The 22,462-nt window shown below is 48.6% G+C and overlaps 1 protein-coding gene across 18 annotated transcripts in view; it reads right to left on the reverse strand.

Annotated features, from left to right (window-relative positions):
* TANC2 (tetratricopeptide repeat, ankyrin repeat and coiled-coil containing 2) overlaps nucleotides 1-22,462 on the reverse strand; it is a 225,301-nt gene that overhangs the window by 83,788 nt on the left and 119,051 nt on the right. For all 18 annotated transcript variants that reach the window (XM_054088176.1, XM_054088191.1, XM_054088186.1 and 15 more), the window contains 2 exons: nucleotides 17,124-17,272; nucleotides 11,473-11,659 (listed from right to left, as the gene is read on the reverse strand). In XM_054088176.1, the coding sequence (XP_053944151.1) occupies nucleotides 11,473-11,659; nucleotides 17,124-17,272 (336 nt within the window). The remainder of the gene's footprint in view (nucleotides 1-11,472; nucleotides 11,660-17,123; nucleotides 17,273-22,462) is intronic.

Below are 22,462 nucleotides of genomic sequence, written 5' to 3' on the forward strand. Positions count from 1 at the left end.
AGGACCAAGGGCTTGCACACATGCTTCTCTACGCCGAGTTGTGCAACGCAAGAGCCAAACCTGATGTTTATCACATTTTCCACATTCACATAAATCAGAGATTATGGAATTTAGTTTAACGACGCTGTTGCAGCTTACTGCTTCTACAGGAACAGCGCGGCTGCAATGTTTTGGCTCACGCTGTTAAAAGCCATTTGTAGTTACAGAGTGCTCAAAATGATGGGCAGCATCGTGTTCCAATATACAATTCCAGAAAGAGCAGGAATTACTAAGGAACAAACATTATCAGTGCTCCTCCTTTCATTTGTATCGCAGATACCACCTGGTTGTAGGAGTTTGTGACCTCGCAGCGTGTGCCATGGAGACCCTGCAGGCACAGAACGCCCCGATGCACAGGGACATCCGGCTCTCCTGGAATCGTTTGGTTCAGAGATGGAACCCAATCTCACATTTGACTGACAGCAGGTTTTTATGAAGCTTTAACTGTAATCCCCACATTTTCCCTTCTATTACTTCACTCTAAAGGTCTTTTCCAACCAAAAGCATTCTACAATTCTATTAGTCTGGAGAAAAGGAGACTGAGGGGAGACCTCATCACTCTCTACAACTTCCAGAAGGGAGGTTGCAGCGAGGTGGGGGTCGGCCTCTTCTCGCTGGTAGCCACTGACAGGACAAGGGGAAATGGCCTCAAGACACACCAGGGGAGATTTAGGTTGGATATTGGGAGGAATTTCTTTGCTGAAAGGGTTGTCAAGCACTGGCAGAGCCTGCCCAGGGAGGGGGTTATGGCGCCATCCTCAGAGGGGTTCAAAAGACAAGTAGATGTCGTACTTGGGGACATGGTCTGGTGTTAGACTTAGCAGGGCTGGATCATCAGATGGACTCGATCATCTTTAAAGACCTTTTCCCAACCAAAACCATTCTGTGATTCTCTTTTACAGCTCCAGGTTGTTACTATATTGACTTTTCCATCAAGAGCTGACAATACTGTACTGATACACTCTAATATCTCCTCCCTGTCAGTCTTTTCCCTCCGGAATTCTGATGCAGTTATACCCTGGCTGATGCTCCCTTTGGGCTGTGAGCTTCCCTTTCATCTTTACTCTCCCCCGTATTTGTTCAAGGTCAGACTCAGACCTCTTGGTTCTTGAGGGAAGGTCCCAATGCCCATCCCAGTTGATCTGAGTGTGTTCAACCCCGCTCGCTGCCTTGGGAGGGAGTTGGGAGAAAGAAAAAAAGAGGATTTAGAAAAGGAGCTCACAAGCCAGCGATCAATCACCCTTCATCGCCCCAACCACACACATCCCTACCGCTATCCCAAACCCTGAAATTCAACACGATATTCTGTGCCCTGTGCTTGTCGATCTACTCGCCAAATCCACTCAAATCCATCATTTTCACTCAGCCATAGTAAATGGCACCCGTAACTCTTACTGTGCCTGTTCGTTATCCATCCCAACAAACTCCTGCAGCTTCAGCTCTAATCCCTATTTCGACCGTTTCATTTTGCAGTGTTTGGTTTCTTGGCTTCGCAGTGGGATCGACAGCTTCAGATCACAGTGAAGTGTTCTAAAAATCAAATGTTTGATCTTCAAGTTTAAACCCAACACATGCCGCTGCTCACAACCAGCATTTACACATCAGTTTGCTGTCAGGTAAACAGATTTACACGTTAACAAAGGAAAAGCAGATAAAACCAAGACACAGATGTTCACAGATTTCTCTTGCTCCCTCCAATTGTTTTAATATTGAGAAATACGTTTTAAACTAGAAAGTCTCGATCTAAAAGCCTGGCTCTGCAGGGCTGGGCACGCGCCATCATCTGGGTACAGAAAAAACCAATCCATTCATCCATTAAAATCCATTAATTTTAGAAACCAATCTCAGTAACTGTCTAATGAATCCGTGCAGAAACACACCAGCAGCTGAAATCAGGCATCTGCCAATGCACTGAACTGAGGGAAAACAGAATAAATTCGTGCCAAAGGAAGTTTTCTCTAAATGAAGGGGGGGAAAAAGGAAAAAAGCTAATAAATCCTGGTCCTGCTTTAAGATCCCTTCCAACCCAAACCATTCCATGATTCTATGATTTTTAAACTCATGGAAACGTTATCAAACAAAAGCTCAAAGAGTGCTACCACTTAACAAAGGGCGTGCTCGAGATTTGGGAAAGATAAACTGATGACCTCAAATCCATCAAAGAGCAGGAATTTTTGCTCGAAGCCATCTGCTGAGGCACATCTTTCAGCCCTGAGCCTCTAACAGACAATACCCAGCGCATCAGGCTACGTGATGGGACACGTCAGGCGAGGGGTGCCACGACAGAGCACACACCACGGTGTGCAAAGGGCTCTGGGAATGCTGGGAGAGAAGATCCACTTCTGTGAAGCTCTTTCCACTGCTGAATCCAGCCAGAAATCATAACTTTGGTGAGAAAAAACAAAACATCGCAGTGTCTGGGCCTTGCTACGCTGGAGCTGATGGGCTGTGCTTACATGGGCCACATGTGCCAGTGGCTGTCAGGGACGCAAGAGCAGCCTGGCCCAGTGGGACGTGTCCCTGCCCACGGCAAGGGGTTGGAACTGGATGAACTTTAAGGTCCCTTCCAATTCAAACCATTCTATGATTCTCTGTCTGAGCTGAAGTGCACCGGTTTACAAGGAGGATAATCGATATTTTACCCTGGTCTACACAAGCCTTTGTGAACTCAGCCAAAGAAGGATACGCCTAAACACCACCGTGCCACCCCAGACCACTCAGCTGCCAAAGAGATAAGTTTGCCTGGCAGGAATCACAGAATCACAGAATCACCAGGTTGGAAAGGACCCACTGGATCATTGAGTCCAACCATTCCTAACACTCCTTAAACCATGTCCCTGAGCACTTCATCCACCCGTTCCTTAAACACCTCCAGGGAAGGCGACTCGACCCCCTCCCTGGGCAGCTGTTCCAGTGCCCCATGACTCTTTCTGTGAAGAATTTTTTTCTGATATCCAACCTGACCCTCCCCTGGCGGAGCTTCAGGCCATTCCCCCTTGTCCTGTCCCCTGTCACCTGGGAGAAGAGCCCAGCTCCCTCCTCTCCACAACCTCCTTTCAGGTAGTTATAGAGTAATAAGGTCTCCCCTCAGCCTCTTCTTCTCCAGGCTGAACACCCCCAGCTCTCTCAGCCGCTCCTCGTAACCCTTGTTCTCCAGCCCCTCACCAGCTTCGTTGCTCTTCTCTGGACACACTCCAGAGCCTCAACATCCTTCTTGTGGTGAGGGGCCCAGAACTGAACACAGTACTCGAGGTACGGTCTCACCAGTGCTGAGTACAGAGGGAGAATCCCCTCCCTGGCCCTGCTGGTCACACCGTTTCTGATCCAAGCCAAGATGTCATTGGCCTTCTTGGCCCCCTGGGCACACTGCTGGTTCATGGTCAGTTGCTGTCAACCATTACCCCCAGGTCCTTCTCCTCCGTGCAGCTCTCCAGCCACTCTTCCCCCAGTCTGTAGCTGCACAGCGTTGTTGTGCCCCAAGTGCAGGACCCGGCATTTGGCCTTGTTGAACCTCATGCCATTTTCCAAGGGAAGGTGGCAGCTTTGGTTAGTTATGTGCAACCCATGCCACAAAAGCCCCCAAGAGCTCGGTCCTTTTACTCTGCTGGTCACCATCAGTCAGGGAGTTTAAGGCTTCTCCATGCAAAAGAACACCCAAATCCTTAGAGTCTGCCCTGCTCAAGGCTCGAGGTCAGAATCCACACTGCTCTTTGTTTAATCTCTCTTACAACACTGGTCTGAAGTAGTGTGTGTGGGGGGAAATAATGACTGCTTTAATTCATATAAACAATCCTGTGAAGAGACAGATATTAAACAAGTAAACCTATTTCTGTTGCAAGCCTCGAGGTGTTGTAAATCACAGTAACCATACAAAAGGTCTTGAAACATAATGAAAAATACCTTGACAGTAGCATCACACTGACCCTGTGTTTGTTTTTTCTAAACCTGAATTCCCTGCAGCACCGGCTGACAAGCGGATGAAGAATGGTGTGAAGAACGGTGTGAAGGCCTCAGAGGGCTCAGACCTGCGTTACACAGCGTTTCACAGGGCGAGACACTCCCGCTGTCAGAACAGGACTCAACACAAACCCCCTGCTCCTGAGACAGAGCAGATCCACAACGCTTCAGCTCAGAAACTGAAGTTCAGTTCCTTCCTGAACCTGAAAGGAGCTACAAGAAAGCTGGGGAGGGACTTTTTGCAAGGGCCTGGAGCAATTGGATGAGGGGGAATGGCTTTAAATTGGAAGGGGGTCAACAACAACAACTGCTGGGTTTTAGCAGTAGGACTGTTACCATTTCCAAACCAGCACCTTCTGGTTCCAGTGCCCTCTTTCCCTTGCCCACCTTTTACCATCTTGGATCCTTCTTTATTTTCGCTTCTCATCAACACCACTTAACTTTTGTTTCATACTTTCGCACCACCGAGGCCAAATGCTCTTCTTTAAGTCCACCACAGTCTTGAAACTGGTTTTAAAATGGTAAGGTTTAAACAAGAAAGCAGAGAGGAGCCCTATGAGGGGAGGGCAGATATTTGGGTACCTGGCACGAACTGTCAGGGCAAGCCTGGATCGCTGGGAAGCTCTTCTTAACTGTGAAGGTTAAAATCTTGCTGCTCTTAAAACAAAAGGTGAGAGCCCTGTCTAATCTCACACCATCAACAGCTAAAACTGTAAAGAAAAGACACTTATCACAGTCCCCAAAATAGCACCGTGGGAAGTGACACCGCTGAAGTTCCCTCCAGTTTCTCCTGGTCGGTCTGTTCAGTTGATTCTTGCTTTCAATTTTTCACTCAATTTTTTTCCCATCTACTGGGCTGGGCCATGAACCAAAGCAAATTTCACACCTTGAGGACATCAGTTCTGTGTGCTTCCATCAGTGTTAAACACTTTTCTTTCTCCTTTTTTTTCCCAGGAACCTAATGCAGACCCGGAGCTGACCCTTTATCCATCCCGGATTCATGGGCCAGATTTTGGTGTTCAATCCAACCCTTGATGCCTCAGTGCCCAAACTGGGGGAAGGTAGAACTGTTGATGGTTTCTCACCCCTGACACCCACCATGAAGCACCTCACGTGTGCACACATGTGTTTGCTTTCTGCTTAATTTCTCCTTTAAATCAAAAGGAAAGGGAACTGAATGGGGATGCAGAGCTCATGTCCTGACTTGGCTGGGATTCTCCGACCCCATTAATTGTGTTCAAGAGGTAAGCAGCTTCCCCTCTCACCTTCTGAGCTGCCAGCTCCATCCCCTGCGCGATGAAGGTGCGTTAGGGAACAAAAGCTCATTAGTCATCAATAAAAGCAATCATTCTGGGAGCAATTCCTTTGGGGAATGAGCCCAAATGGAAGCTGGCTCAGTTTTAAAAAAGATCTGTAATTCTTAGAAATCTTATTCATTATTAAGTGAGCATTTCACAATACTGATGAGAATGTCAGAATTCAAACGCTTCAGCTGCACGATCACAAAAATATTTAACCTGAGTTAAATTTATCTTGATGTGCCTCCTGAGCTGCTCTTTGTTCCCTCCTCAAAGCAGTTAAACTTGCAAACAAATCCATCTTGTGTTATTGTCAGCAGCATCTATTCCGCTTAGCACGCGCTCCAGATGAATTTATTAACAAACCTATTTTTAACCTACGAGCTCATAAATCTGGAAAGCGCAGCACCCGGACGAGGGCTCAGGAGTCAGGGTGAAAAAGAGCAAAAAAAGAACATGGAAAAAGCTCCATGTCAGGAGCCTCCAGGAAGGAACGGGGCTCGTCAGTTCTCATTGGAAAACTCCAAGCGAAGGCAAGTGGCCTACATGGTATTGGACCTAACTACACCATGGCAGGGCAAGGGATGTTATGCAGTTTGCTGGTTCCATTAAAGCTGCTTTAACACCATTCCTCTTTCCCTGATGATCCTCATAGTGATTAAGAACGGCGCACAGCGTGAACCCTCACAGGAGTTCACCTTAAGAAAAAGCGTTGCTCCACTCTGTATCTGAGTAAGTCCCAGCACTTGTAAGGGAAGATCACAGAATCTTAGATTCATCATAGAAGTGCAGAATGGTTGTGCCATGGGCAGGGACACCTCCCACTGGATCCGGTTGCTCCAAGCCCCATCCAACCTGGCCTTGAACCCCTCCAGGGATGGGGCAGCCACAACCTCTCTGGGCAACCTGGGCCAGGGGCTCCCCACACTCATTGAGAAGAATTTCTTCCTAATGTCTAATCTAAATCTTCCCTCTTCCAATTTAAAGCTGTTCCTCCTCATCTTATCATTCCATGTCCTTGTAAAAAGCTCCTCCCCAGCATTCCTGGAGCCCCTTTCAGCACTGGAAGCTGCTCTGAAGTCTCCCTGGTGCCTTCTCTTCTCCAGGCTGGACAACCCCAACTCTCTCAGCCTGTCCTCATAGCAGAGGTGCTCCAGCCCTCCTATCATCTCTGTGGCCTCCTCTGGACGCATTCCAACAGTTCCACTTTGTTCTTATGTTGGGGATTCCAGACCTGGACACAGCACTCCAGGTGGGGTTTTATGAGAGCAGAGGAGAGGGGGAGAATCTCCTCCCTTACCCTTCTGGCCACGCTTCTTTTGACCTAGATGGGAAACAGCCATTCTTTACCATCCTTGGAGACCGCTGCTCAGTGACACGAGGTGCTCCTTGAGCATCGCAAGCACTTGGGTAAGCTTTCCACACCGGCAAGAAATGCTCCGTATGCTATTTTGCGGCTTCACAAAAATTGCAGGAGATTTCCTTATATTCCGCTGCATTCAAGCAGCACAACTGCCCCGTCCGCTGCTGGGGAGGCGAAGCGCAAGGTTCCCCTGCAGCAGCACGTGATCCTTTGACCAGTTTTCTTTCCAGTAGCACATTCTGAGCGTTAACAGTTGGCTGCTTTTATAGAGCGAAAGCCAAAAAACTCCTGGAAGTTATCCCGAGGTTGGAGCCGGGTCAGCATTTTCACCAGCCATTCTGTTTTATGCAGAAAAGGCTGACTCGCTCTGCTCTCTCCTCTTGGCTCAACTCCTCCTCCCATTCCCAGTTCTTTCTTTCACAAACAGGAGTGGCTGAAAGTGAAGATCTGGATCCTGTAATGTTTGTGTTACCCCTTTAATGGAAGGAGACTGCGCTTTCCTTGACGGTAAAGGATCGAAGAGTTCGAATTTAGTTTGTTCTAAACCAAGTGATGCGGTTATTAAAGTCATCAGTGAGCATGAAATAGTCCCGGTGCTGGGCAGATTGGAGATACGACACGGTTGTTCTCTAATAATTGAAATGATATCAGAATGACACACAAATGGACAGGAATAACTCCAATAAGGATGAGTTGTCATAGAGGAAACCTGACTGCTTAAAACTCACTCTTTACATTCAGATTACACCACCACAATGCCCACTCTACACCGCTCCGTGGGTAGTTCAGCTCCTAACGCAGTTCATTATGAGTCTGAAGAGCCACACTCTGATCTGACTTTGACAAATTAACACTGTGTTAAAGATAGAGAGATGTAAAACGAGCTTAACGCGCATAGAACCGTTTGATACTATGCAAAATCCCACAGAGAAAAGCAGTTAAACATAATGGAATAAGGATTGACTGCCCACCTGGATTAACTGGTTTCTGCCCTATGTTAACTCTCAAATATTTGACAAACAGCACGTTAACCTTCTGGGACACAGCGGAAAGCCTCTGTGTTTGTAAAATATGAAATTCAGTAGCGATTCATGATAGTCCAATTTGGAGGTGATGCTTGTGGCAACTCAGGACTGACATCAGGAGATTTGCCCCAAACCTGAGAGCTTTTAGCAAAATAAATAAGAAATATATTGGAATTGCCTGTTGTAAAAATAAACCCTCTTAGAGCTAATGAGCTAATAGTTTAAATCACTCATTAGGGCGAAGCAGGAGGAACCATGACACAGGGAATATAAAATATCTAGGAAAAAAAGAATATCTAGGAAGCTGTTTTGACATGGAAATCTCAGATGGATTTACACTTTGGAGGCACTGCGTGATGCTGCTCACACTAAAGCCATGTCAGTCGGCCTCGCAGGGAACAAACACAAGCATGGGAAATGCACACAAGACAATCTGCATCCAATAACTGCGGAATGCAACGGAGAGGTGAAACCTGATCCCTGACCCTCCAGAAACAAAGAAGCTGAGTGCTCCTGGAGGGGCAAGCACTGCGCTGTGGGCTTTGCTTCCTGCACAGGGGCAATTTGTCTGCTCTGGTCTGGAGTGAGGACAACTCCAGGGAATCGCTGTCATGCAGAGAACACCTTTCAAAACTGTCCCAATTCCATCCCAACAAGAGGGCAACAACCAAACCGTACATCCATGTCCCATGGGAAAACAGCCTCCCTGAGCGTGGGCTGACCTCCTGCTCGCAAAAGGCAGCAGAGGGATGGAAAAAAAAGACCTAGAGGAAAACAGTTTCCCCCCAGTTCCTATCTGCTGCCCAGCATCTACCAAGTGCCAGAAGAAGGTGTTGAAAATGTTATTGTCAAAATAAATGGGGAGGAGGGAAGCAGGGGGGAAGCGGCTCTTGGTTTCCTTTGGGTGCCAATGCTCGCAGAGGAAAGCCCTTCTTCTTGAAAGCCTTGAGAAGTGCTTCCCCTACTCCACATAAACAGATTTCTGCCTGACTCCTCCATCTGGGATCCATTAACAGAGTCTTGGGATAAACCACCTTCTTTTATTTTCTGTAGTTTCCATGGGAAAACCTAAGTTCATGGCAGAAGAACTTTGAAGAGAGAATTTGCTGTGCGAGGGGTGAAATAAAATGTTTCAGACTTAAAAATCAACCACCTACTCAGAAAAGGACTTATTAGAATCCTGAGCAAAATGTTTCAGTGCCCTATCACGTCAGGAATGAGGATCGTGCTGACACTTCCCCGACAGACAGGCCGGCCACGGCCACCTGGTCCCTCCTCTGGCTCCCAGCAGACACACAACTCCAGATGAAACTAAACTGCATCAACCTGTGGTGTCACCACCTTCAGGTGGCACCAACCGACCATGAGGGCCAGGCAAGCACAACGCAACAAACCTCATTAGAAAGAGCAGCTCGGAAAAGCAGAACACACATATTTTTTCAGATTCTGCTGCTCTACTCTGGCTTCATTCAAGTCTTAGAGCTGACCCAAAGCTCTGGCAGAGGTTAAGAGCCAGCTGGAACCAAACATCCACTTCTACTCACCCTGATCGTTTGGCCCAGCCAAGCTTCCAGGGGCTGGTGCTGGCCAGGGCAAAGCTTGGATTGTGGGACACGGGGAGCAGAGAACGAAGGCTGTGCGACACCACAATGACTCTTCCCAGAATTCATTAACCTACTTCACTCTGCGACTCAGAATAGCTGACAGATCTGCATTTCCCTATCAGGCAGGCAGAAGTGCTCCGAAGGTCGCAGTGGCACCCAGGAGCTGAACTCAGCCCAGATTTCCTGATCAGCCAAGGAAGATATTAATTCACTCCTCAATGGAACCTTGCTTCCTTTTAAGCACTATATGTTGGCAAAGTAAAACCTTCTCAGCTAAAGAATTACTCAACATAAAAGACCCAACAAGGACAACCAAGCAAGGACCATCCCACTTGATGTTTACAGAATCACGGAATGGTTTGGGTTGGAAGGAACTCCAAACCTCATCCCGTTCCTCCCCCTGCCATGGGCAGGGACACTTCCCACTGGATCTGGTTGCTCCAAGCCCCATCCAACCTGGCCTTGAACACCTCCAGGGACGGGGCAGCCACCACTGCTCTGGGCAACCTGGGCCAGGGCCTCCCAACCCTCAAAGCAAAACATTTCTTCTGAACATCTCATCTCAGTCTTCCTTCTTTCAGCTTAAAACCACTCCCCCTCATCCTATCCCTGCACTCCCTGATCAAGAGCCCCTCCCAGCTTTCCTGGAGCTCCTTTCAGTACCAGAAGCTGCTCTAAGGTCCCCCCGGAGCCTTCTCTTCTCCAGGCTGAACAACCCCAACTCTCTCAGCCTGTCCTCGTACAGGAGGTGCTCCAGCCCTGGGATCATCTCCGTGGCCTCCTCTGGACTCGCTCCAAAAGATCCATGTCCTCCCTGTGCTGAGGACTCCAGGACTGAATGCAACGCTCCAGCTGAGAGTGGAGCAGAGGGGCAGAATCCCCTCTCTCCCCGTTGAGCTTCTCAGTGTTACACAGCCATTACCTTTCTCCCACTGCACCTTTACAGTTAGCGAGCAGAAATCAATCAGTGCATGTTATTTTCTCAAGATCGTTTACACTTGCAACATACAGATCCCTCGAATGAAAAACCTGCTACAGCAGCTGCAGAAATTCACTGAAAATTGTGTTAATTTAATCCTGCCCAAGGCTCAGCTTAAGAAAGCAATCATTTTTGAGGCACAGTCACTGATAAGGTGGCAGTAACAGTCACAGGGCACAGGAGGTGATTGGTCTTTTATATTTATATTAATATAACCCAACAGTATTCGAACTATGGCTGTGATGCTATCATTCATTCTCTTTCCTCTGATATCAAAGAACAATGGCTGCAGACTATATAATAGAATCACAGAATGGTTTCAGTTGGAAAAGACTTCCAAGATCATCGAGTCCAACCATTGATCCAGCCCTGCTAAGTCCATCACCACACCATGTCCCCAAGTACAACACCTACTCATCTTTTAAGTGCCTCCAAGGGTGAGGCCTCAACCGCTTCCCCTGGGCAGACTCCTCCAGCGCTTGACAACCCTTCCAGTAAAGAAATTCCTCCCAATATCCAACCTAAATCTCCCCTGGTGTATCTTAAGGCCATCTCCCCTTGTCCTGTCACTGGCTACGAGGGAGAAGAGACCAACCCCAGCCTTGCTGCAACCTCCTTTCAGGGAGCTGTGGAGAGCAATGGGGTTTCCCCTCAGCCTCCTTTTCTCCAACAAGGACACTAAGACAAGGAATATTGAGCCATCGAGCCCCTCCCAGCTTTCTTGCTGGACCAAAAAGCTCGTGTCTCTCTAAATGAGCAGCTCCACACCCATAAACAAGCGGCAGCAGGAGGGGAGGATACAGAATGAAAGAGAAACTTGGCAGAAAAAAAGCCAGCAACCTCACTAGAATTAAAGGAGGCAAAAATACATTGGGAATAAAGATTGCAAGAAGCAAAAAGGTGGAGATGGGATGCCAAAAATTAGAAGAAAAAAAAAAACCCACTTCCTCTTTCACCATTTAAAGAAGTTCCAAAGCTTTGCATCAAAAAATTTACTTATCAACCTCATCCATCCCAATTTCCACCACCTCTGTGATGAACAGAAGATGGAGGGGTACAATCCACCTTGGGCACTGCCGCATTAACTTGAATAATGAGAAGCCTTCCCGCTAATTAGCAAACGTGTGTTGATTGTAAAAATGAGCCTTGTCAAACCAACAGTCGATGACTCTGTGTACCAGAGCGAGAAGGAGGCCGCAGCACTCACCTATGATGCCGCTGTCTCTGCTCTCCAGCGTGGAGGTAGGGCTGGTGACGGCGCCATAGGTGCAGTCCTTGGCGGTGACGCTGGTGCTGACGGGTGGGAGCGTGGAGCAGGGGCTGCTGGCGGGCGGCGAGGCCGTGCTGCTGGTCAGCGTGGAGCAGGGGCTGATGCGCTGCGTCACTGCCGAGCTCTGAAAAACACCCACCAGGAACACATCACTCACCACCGCCAAGAACGGCAGGGAAAGAGCCTTCCTACAGCTCACGCTCGAGGATTTGCTTTGTGTGGTGACATTAAAACGTGCTTTACTCTTCAAAATGACAACATCTACATCTGTGGAAAACGCAGAGACATCGGGCTTGATTTCTACTTCATGCCTTAGAGATTCCAGCTTCCATGTTCAATAGGAGCCACAGAAAGTATGAATAAAATATATTTACCAAAAGCCTGATTCCACACTTTATTAAGAATTTTTATAATTTTGAACCAAAAGTACTAAAAAAAAAAAGCACAAATAAACAAAAATTATGATAGACTGAGGCAATTATCCTGGGCTGCATCCAAAGCCGCGTGGCCAGCAGGGCAAGGGAGGGGATTCTGCCCCTCTGTTCCTCTCTTGGGAAACCTCATCTGGAGGATTGTGTCCAGTTCTGGAATCCTCAGCATAAGAAGGAGATGGAGCTGTTGGAACGGGTCCAGAGGAGGCTACAAGGATGATCCGATGGCTGAAGCACCTTCCACATGAGGACAGGCGGAGAGAGTTGAGTTTTTCAGCCTGGAGAATAGAAGGCTCTGAGGAGATCTTATAGCGACCTTCCAGTACCTGAAGGGGCTCCAAGAAAGCTGGAGAGGGACTGTTCACAAAGGCTTGTGGGGATGGGACAAGGGGGAATGGGGATAAACTGGAGGGTGGCAGATTTAGACTGGACATAAGGAGGAATGTCTTCACCATGAAGGTGGTGAGGCCCTGGCCCAGGTTGCCTAGGGAAGTGGTGGTTGCCCCATCCCTGGAGGGGTTCCAGGTCAGGTTGGATGGGCCTTGGGCAGCCTCATCTAGTGGGATGTGTCCCTGCCCATGGCAGGAGTGGAACTGGATGATCTTTAAGGTCCCTTCCAACCCAAACTATTCTATGATTCTACGATTCCAAACCCTGTGCCTCTGAGCGATGATCTCCAGGATGGTGAGTGTACAGCGTGATCTGCCCTTTCCTTACAGCAAGGAACATCATACAAGAAGAACTACAAAAACCTCTGGGCCATTTCCATCTGCTCTGAAGCCTCTGTGGGGCTGCAGGGTTGATGTTCTATAAACATTTCCTCCATTCAAGGAGAACAACAGTGGTTTTACACCCAGGCCAAGAGGAAGCTCGAAATCCTTTATCTTGATCTGAGACAACCCTTCCCTGTCCAGACATGCTTTCCCCACTGGATAAAGTTAAAAGAGACATACCAGTGGGGAAAAGGTTGCTCTGCAAAGGCAGAACAAATCAAAAAAATGCAGCAGCACACAAAAAAAAGGTGCTTTAGAAGTTATTTTGGACAGGCCCTGTAAGACCATAGAATCATAGAATGGTTTGGCTTAGAAGGGACCTTAAAGCCCATCCAGCTCCAACCCTCTGCCGTGGACATGGACAATTCCCACAGGATTCAGTTGCTCAAAGCCTCATCCAACCTGGCCCTGAACACCTCCAGGGATGGGACGGGTACGACTTGTCCACTGTCTTGTTCCTGGTCTTTAACTCAGTGACAGAACCACGAACTGCATCAAATTTAAGGTGCTATTATTTTTGAGGGTTGGACGAGGAGGGCCAAGAGCATCCTGGGCTGCGTGAGTGATGCCGGCAGGTGAAGGAGGTGATGCTCCTCTGCGCAGCTCAGGTGGGACCCCGGCTGGAGCGCTGCCCCCAGGTCTGGGCTCCTCGGCACAAGAGGCAGATGGGGACATTGGAGTGAGGCCAGCAAAGCCCACATCGATCACCGAAGACCTAACACGTCTGACACAGGAGATATGGAGACAAATCCAACTGGACATGGTCCTAGGCAACCTGTTCTGAGCAGGCAGGTGGGATCCATCTCCAGAGATCCTTTCCAACCTTGTACTACAGCATCTAAATGTTTGATCAGCTCACACGTGAGATCTTTTGGAATGTGAAACATTATTTTATGGTGAGTTTTCCTATGTCCTTGTTTGGACTGTTTCTTTAAAGAAATCCCCACTGAAACTCATCTCAGAACTAACAAAAAGCATCCACTGACCTTAAAACATAGAAAAGCTACACTTCAAAGCAAATTAAATTTCAATGCAAGAAGAGCACATCATCAAAGCGTTGGACTTGAGGGCGTTAAAGGTCTTTTCCAGTCTAAATGATGCCATTATCTTCCCCCCCACTCGTAACACTATTGTTTCACAAAATGCCAAAAGTGATATTCTTAAAAGTCCTTTCTTTCTAGCGTCACCAACGCGGCTCCTTAAGAACCAGCTCCTTGCAGCTGGGATTCACTCAATACCAGGGTGCATCGCTCGGCACTGACTGACATGTTTTATTTTTGTATTGATAGAGAAAAATGTTCCTCTGCACAGGTTTTAAATATACATTTCCATTGACAGAACATTCTGTATTATTATTGCGGCTGTTTCATCTGTCACATCTGCGCTCAGCTTTCAGAAATTAAACTGTTCTGTCACAGGCTCATTGTCCTTTGTGCTTCTCCGGCAGCCACTGCCGTTAAAAAATAGTTTCCCTAAAAGTAGGAGAGAAAAGGTTTATTCTTTAGCATTTCACAGAACCGTAGAATGGTTTTGGTTGGAAAAGACCTTTAAGATGATTTGAGTCCAAGCATCGATCCATCCCTGCTAAGTCTGTCACCAGACCATGCCCCCAAGTACGACATCCACTCGTCTTTCAAATCCCTCCAGAGATGGAGACTCGCACCACTGCCCTGGGCAGCCTCTGCCACGGCCTGAGGACCCTTTAGCTGAAGAAATTTTTCCTGATGACTAATCTGACCCTCCCCTGGTGCAACTGGAGGTCATTTCCTCTTGTCCTATCACCTCTCACTTGGGAGAAGAGCCCAGCACCTACCTCATTACAACCTCCTTTCCAGGAGCTGCACACAGTGATAAGGTCTCCTCTCAGCCTCCTCTTCTCCAGGTTAAACAACCCCAGGTCCCTCAGCCACTGCTCATAACCTCTGTTTTCCAGCCTCTTTCCCAGCTCCATTCCCCTTCTCTGGACGTGCTCCAGTCCCTCACTGTCCTTCTTGTCGTGAGGAATCCAAAACTGAACGCAGGATTGAAGGTGCAGCCTCACCAGCACCGAATCCAGGGGGACAATCCCTTCCCTGCTCCTGCTAGCCAGGTCCTGCTGAAGAAGAATGTGCTTCACAATCAGAGGAACCCGGCCTTGGGTGAGGCTGCCCAGAGACCCTTCTGATTCTCCATCCATGGCAATCTTCAAAACTTGCCTGGACAAGCCCTGAGCAGCATGGCCCAACTTTGAAGACAGCCCTGCTTGTGGCAGGCGGTTGGAGGAGACAACCTCCAGAGGTCATTCCCAACCTCAAACACTCTGTGACTCTAGGCCAGCCTTGCCAGCAGGAGATGCTCCCAAAGAAAGAAAGAAAATTAACTTGGTGATGGAGGACCCAGCTTGTCTTTATCTTCACCACCACATGAAGAGCACTCAAAGGCCCTGGAGAACTTTTTCATGCAAAAATTAGCACAGGCCAAGATCTCAATCTATTTTAGAGGACAACTCGCTGCTGTTTCCCTTTAGATTTGTCTTTTATTTCCTCTCCAAAGACATCTTTTTCTTCAGAAAAAAAGATGGGATTTTAATTTTTGTCAAAAGGGAACAACAAAAGGAACCATTATAGGAGAACGCTCTGCTCGGCTTTGAACTGCTCAGTTCAAACAGGCGCCTGTTAAAAGTCCGTTTTGCAGCACAATGTGCAGTGAAGTATGTTTCAAATCCACCATAACTTGCATAAAAAATCGAACGAAAGCATTAAAAGCTTAGTGAATGTGTTAAAGGCAAAACCTTTACAACATGCTTCTTGGCTCTCTCTTTAGCCTAAGAAGAAATGAAACCCCATTTGGTTCAGTGTCCAGTGTGGGACTGACAGCTCCCAGAAAGCTGCCCCTCCACCGCGCTTGCCCAAGCTCTGGGCTGGGAGCAGCCCCAGGCTCGCTGGAGCCAATTCTCTCTGGGTTTCCTTCCAAACGGCACAGGCTGGGAGAGGATTCACACGTGCCAGCCACATGATCACCGGCATTCAGCCCGAATGTGCAGAAACCATCTTCAGAGGGTTACAGAATCATAGAATGGTTTGGGTTGGAAGGGACCTTCGAAGCCCATCCAGTCTAACCTCCCTGCAGTGAGCAGGGACATCTCCAACCAGATCCAGTTGCTCAAAGCTCCACCCAAACGAGCCTTGAACCCCTCCAGGGATGGGGCTTCCACCACCTCTGTGCAATCTGGGCCAGGATCTCCCCACCCTCACAAGAAAACACTTCTTCCTAAGATCATCTCAATCTCCCCTCTTTCATCTTCAAATCGTTCCCCCACACACTTATCCCAGCACTCCCTGATCCAGAGCCCCTCCCCAGCTTTCCCGGAGCCCCTTTCAGTCCTGGAAGCTGCTCTAAAGTCTCCCTGGAGCCTTCTCTTCTCCAAGCTGAAAAACCCCAACTCTCTCAGCCTGTCTTCCCAGCAGAGGTGCTCCAGCCCTCGGATCATCCTCGGGGCCTCCTCTGGCCTCGCTCTGACAGGTCCATGATCTTCCTGTGCTGAAGACTCTTCTCGGGTGACTGTTTTTACAGAGTTCAGGCCCTTAGGTGGGCTCCTCTCAATGATGTCAAACTGCTAAGTGACTTGTGCAGAGTCACTTGATGACTCTGTTCAAAGGAGTGAAAACTTGAAATGGGCTTCTGAGGTTCGTGCTCTTCTGCTGCATCCTCGATTCTCCACTTGCCAATTACGAAAACCAGGAAAACTTGTCTCCTAGTTTCTCCTCACCAGCACTGCTGGAAGCAGGTACATCACTGTCCAGGCTTGAGGAGGAAGAAACTCAGGCAGTTTCCACAAAGTCTTCATTGCAGCCCTGAGTTTTTTGCCGTTTTGCTTTTCAGGCAGCCAAAGGGGGTGCAATAAACTCCAGCACAACACAGATTTTTATGATTTCCTTTCTGTATTCAAGCACAAAATCACCCTGTTTGGCAAACCTGGGCCAAACCCATGGCTCTTGGTAAAATCAGGCTATTTCCACTGTTCCTTCCTGAAGAAGCTGTGAGCCTTTATGTAACACAGCTGAAGTTGTGCTGGAATGTTGCATGGAAGCTGCCATAGGAGTACAGATTATTTTGGTCACTTAATTCTGATCAGAAACGTTACCCACTCCTACAACATTTGCAGAAACAGAAAACCAACAGAAGCTGTTTGGCACAGCAGCAGCTGATCCCTGAAACATGTCCTGCTGCACTGTAACAATGATTCACTGTTTAATGAGGAGATACAACCTTTTACCTCATAACAATTAGTTTGCCATTATGAGACACTCAGCTGCCACCTAATTAGGAAAGAACCGCACTCTCACATGCTGCATTCGGTTCACAACTCGTGCTGGTAACGCTGGGAGGGTTGGAGGGACCATACCTGGTTCTCGTCCTGCACCTCCATGCTGTACTGGGGCCCTGGCTGAACCTCCGTGACTTTCTCTCCGAGGAGGAAGCCCAGGCGAGTCATGAGTGTATTTGCTGCCTCATCTACGGATGGAGGGGGTCCCAGCTCCTGTTCAGTATCACCTAAATGGGAAGAAAAAACAGATTTAGACAGAAATAGTTTACCTTTTTTTACCAACAAAACACCGCTAACCTTTCACGCTGCAGCTTCATCCCTGGGTTTTCAGGTTATTCACGTTATTCAAGTCTAGACCAACGTTATTTGCTGGTCATTAATTTTAAGCTATCATTGCTCCAGTTGTCAACGCGTGTTTCTTCTAACAGAGCTGTTACGTCTCCTCTCATTACTCATTATATTCAGCACCTCCCATGGAAGCAAATGCAGCTGCCTCACTTTCCCTCTACCAGCGGCACCCAAGACAACCAGGGAACGATGTCCCAGACCAACAGCCTGGAAGGCAGAGCCTTCTCTCTTCTCTCACTACCTCCAAGTTATCTTCAGAGAAACCGAGGCTGCCCATGACGCTCCACGAGACGCAGAGCAGCTGATCCAGGCTACAGAGTGGTCCACAGTGAAGGACTGGACAGAAACTCCACGTGCATCTTCCCATGCCGCTGGCCGGTTCCAATGCAGTCACAGTTCCGTGGAAAGCACCACCCTCTCCACCCCAACCTCTCTGCGCAGCCACACCATAAGCCATGATTTCAACACAAAGTCCACCTGCAGACTCCCCATCAAGTCAACAAAATAGGTTAAACCCAACATTGCAGGTAAATTTTCCTGCTTTTTCTCCAGCGTCTGCAAGAATTGCAGCCCAGACGACCTTCCAGCTAGCACTGCACACCAGGAAAAAGGCCAGGCATGTCCACTCGTATTTCAGTGTCTTTTTAATATGATAACAAAACCCTGTGGCGGTTTTTGACTTGTCCAATCCCAAAGGTCAGTCGGGTTCCGGAAGTCAAGTTCTTCCCACTCACGCTGCATTAAAGCCTGAAGGTCAAGTTCTTTCCCTGTTACACCGAACCAATACTGTGTTTAGTGCAGTTGTAGGAAACTAATTAGGATTTGCAATTAGTCTAGAGTTAATTATTTGTCTGATAATGTACGATCTGGACAAGAGCCGATCTCCATTTCCCAGCTCCATCCTGGCTGGGGGGGGGCTCCAGCACTCAGCCCGAAGCTCCAGTAAAAAAGATGTTACTGGAAATATTGCTGAAAATCTCACAGAACTGGGATATGGACAAGATATGGGAAAATTTAAGCCAGCTGCTTCCAGAAGTTCCTACCTAAACTCCTGGGAGAGAAGGACCTGGGAGTGCTGGTTAACAGCTGGCTGAACACAGCCCAGGTGGCCAAGAAGGGCGACAGCATCCTGGCTTGGATCAGAAACAGCGTGACCAGCAGGAGCAGGGAAGGGATTGTGCCCCTCTGCTCGGCACTGGGGAGGCTGCAGCTTATATACTGGGTTCAGTTCTGGGCTCCTCACACCAAGAAGGACATTGAGGGGCTTCAGCATGTCCAGAGAAGGGGAATGGACCTGGGGAAGGGGCTGGAGAACAGGGGTTATGAGAGCAGGCTGAGGGACCTGGGGCTGTTTAGCCTGGAGAAAAGTAGGCTGAGGGGAGACCTCATCACTGTCCACAGCAACTTGAATGGGGGTTGTAGCAAGGTGGGTGCTGGTCTCTTCTCCCAAGAGAGAGGTGATAGGACGAGAGGAAACGGCCTCAAGTTGCACCAGGGCAGGTTCAGATTGGACCTCAGAAAAAATTTCTTCACTGAAAGGGTTCTTGGGCACTGGCAGAGGCTGCCCAGGGAGATAGTGGAGTCCCCATCCCTGGAGGTATTTAAAAGATGGGCAGACGAGGTGCTCAGGGACATGGTTTAGTGGCAGATATGAATGGTTGGACTTGATGGTCTAAGAGGTCTTTTCCAACCCAGTGATTCTATGGTTCTGTGATTCCTACTGGACATCTCATGGGACCTTAGAGCGATTTTGCAGTCTCACCTGGACTACGGCATCCAGAACCCTAGAGCATCTCACATGCATTGAGTCTGCATCCACAGTACCAGCAGCTCTGGGAGACTGGAGCGTCCTTCCCGGCAACTTCACTGCTATCAAAGTGGATTATACAGTGGGATAATAGAAGCTGTCTTCTAAGCTATTGAATCCCTATTGTACTGCTTTATACAGCGCTGACGTGAATAGGACAGATTTGAGAGAGACAAATTTAGATGGATGGCCCAATTTTCTGATCTGCTGGCCACCCACATTCAATTTGTGGGCATTTACACACCCTGGGAGTCAAACCCAGACCGGATACATTGATGTAAAACGAAAATTAGGTAGACTTTCATTTCCAAGGTTATTTTCTTTCTTTAAAAAAGTAGACTTTTAGAATATATCCTGGATGTCCATACCCAGAACACGGCTCCCTTTATTATTATTAGAAGTTTATTGTGTATTCCCTACTCCACCTTCACAACACACAATAGTCGTAATACTGAACCTGGGCTGACTTGGGCATCTCAGCCAGAAGGAAAAGTTAGATTTATCACATGAGGGAGGATTTAGGGAGAATGGCCAGGCTCTGCGGGGGCAGGCTGCCGAGCACCGGGCACAGCAGGTCTTCTTCAGAACTGCTCCCACATCAAACAGAACCACTTGTTCCTTGGAGCTGGGGCTTAACCCTGCCCTGAAAGCTCCCCTCTTCTACACTACCCCTAACATACCTCCCAGGGGCACACAGGTGCCTTTGTCCTGTAAAATAAAGAATCATGGAATCTTTAAGGTTGGAAAAGACTTGTAAGCTCATCCAGTCCAACAGACAGCCCAGCCCCACCGTGCCAACCGCACCATGTCCTGAAGTGCCATGGCCACATGCTTTTTGAAACCCTCCAAGAATGGAGACTCGCCCACTGCCCTGGGCAACATCTGCCAGGGCTTCACCACTCTGTCAGTAAAGAATCTTACTGGTGCAACTTGAGGCCATTTCCTCTCTCCTATCACTTGTTACTTGGGAGAAGAGACCAACAACAACCTCCCCACAGCCTCCTTTCAGGGAGGTGCAGAGAGTGATAAGGTCTCCCCTCAGCTTCCTCTTCTCCGGGCTAAACAACCCCAAGTCCCTCAGCCACTGCCAGAACCCCTGGGCTCCAGACCCTTTCCTAACTTCATTCTCCTTCTCTGGATGTGCTCCAGCCCCTCACTGTCCTTCTTGTGGTGAGGGGCCCAAAACTGAACCCAGGATTCGAAGTGTGGCCTCACCAGTGCCGAGTCCATGGGGACAATCCCTGTCCTGCTCCTACTGGCCACGCTGTTCCTGATCCAAGCCAGGATGCTGTTGGCCTTCGTGCCCACCTGGGCCACTGCTGGCTCACATCCAGTCACTGGAGACCAACACTCCCAGCTCCTTTTCTGCCAGGCAGCTCTGCAGCCTCACTTTCCCTCACCTGGAACTGCAGGAGGTTGTTGTGACCCCAGTGCAGGACCCAACAGCAAGCTTTGGTGAACCTCATACCGTTGGCTTCACCCCTTGGATTCAGCCTGTCCACGTCCCCCTGCAGAGCCTTCCTGATCTCCATCGGATCAACACTGTCGCCCAACCTGGTGTCACCTGCAAACCGCTCAATCCCCTCAGACAGAACAAAATGAGGAGCTTATCCCACGTCACTGTGTGAGAACACAGAAGATACAGAGGGTAATAACTGCTAGTTTTGGTGAAGGCCCCAATTCACCCGCGAGGAGCTGCTCACACACAAGGTATCAACAACCACAACTGCGGCAGCTGAGCTCCGAGCCACACAGTCTGTGTAGAACTATCAATTATTGTATTATAACACGGCTTTCAAAGTGCAGCTACCTTTGAACTTACGCAAAGCACTATTGTACCGGATTATTCCTTCTTCTGGTTTTAGAGCTTTAAAAATAAGTGCAGGCATTTAATTGAGCATCAAAGAAAGGAGAGATTGGCTCCAGGATGCCTGTGAATGGGCATTATGGAAAGAAGCTGTAACTTGCCTCTCAAAGTCGACAGTAAGACCTAATACCCTCGTTCTATGTTCGCTGAAAGGACAGAATTGGGATTTTTTCCTCCCTTGCCACGTGTGCTCTGCAGTTGATGCTGCAGCCGAATTCCACGAACACTTTCCCAGCCCCTCCGGGGAAATGTGAGTGCAAAGCTGACAGCAAAGCTGACCCCAGGTATTTTTAGGTGCTCTAACAGCACTGCTAGCAAGAACTAAACCAGCTCCAACACACATGACAGCCAACTCGCACACCCAGCCACTGGTGGACAGTGACAAACTGCCCAGCTGCACCACGCAAAGCTGAAGTCACCCAGCGGCTCTGAGAGATCCCCGGGCAGTTCGGGGTCTGCAGCTGCTGCACAGTGCTACGGCCGCTCCTGCGGTTCTGCACAGATGCTCAGTGTCTTCATGGTAAGGCAGAAAAGTTCAAAAATCCCAGATAAACACAACCAAATTACTTGGAAACCAGAAGATAAGGTAGAAGAAACAAGAAAACGGGAGTATGAGATGCAGTTTTCCCCACAGAATCATGGAATAGTTTGGGCTGGAAGCGACCTTAAAGCCCATCCAGTTGTACACCCCTTGCCATGGGCAGGGACACCTCCCACTGGATCCGGTTGCTCCAAGCCCCATCCAACCTGGCCTTGAACCCCTCCAGGGATGGGGCAGCCACCGCTTCCCTGGGCAACCCAAGCCAGGGCCTCCCCATCATCATGATGAAACGTTTCTTCCTAATGTCTAATCTACACCTTTCCTGTTCCAATGTAAAACCATTCCCCCTCGCCCTATCATTCCAGGCCCTTGAAAAAAGTCCCTCTCCAGCTTTCCTGGAGCCCCTTTCAGTACTGGAAGCTGCTCTAAGGTCCCCATCTCAAGCCTTTGAGAAGCACATCATTTGGTTATTTTTTTTGCTTCTAGATTGAATGATACAGGAATAGATGCCATGAGTGAATTGGACACAGGGAGTGAAGCAGAAGGTTAATTAGATCAGGGCTCGATCACTGGGAGGTCACTGCACTAAGGAGAGCTTGTGCTGCCAAAGGCAGGGTGGTCTGCAGGACTGAAAATGCCTTGGGGGGCAGAGAGGGAAAGGCCTGGTTAGGAAATCCATGGATCGATGGATGGATGGGGAGAGCGAGGACTGACCGGCGCTGAGCAACGCTGTCACTAGTCCTGCATGGGGTGAGTGGAAGGGAGCACAGGATGCTAGAGAGGACTGGGCATCTCTCTGCCCAAACCTGCCGAAGAGTTCTTTGCCAATTTGACAGCAGAACAGCAATTTTCAA

This window comes from Cuculus canorus, chromosome 25 (assembly GCF_017976375.1).
Source record: "Cuculus canorus isolate bCucCan1 chromosome 25, bCucCan1.pri, whole genome shotgun sequence".
NCBI lineage: Eukaryota > Metazoa > Chordata > Aves > Cuculiformes > Cuculidae > Cuculus > Cuculus canorus.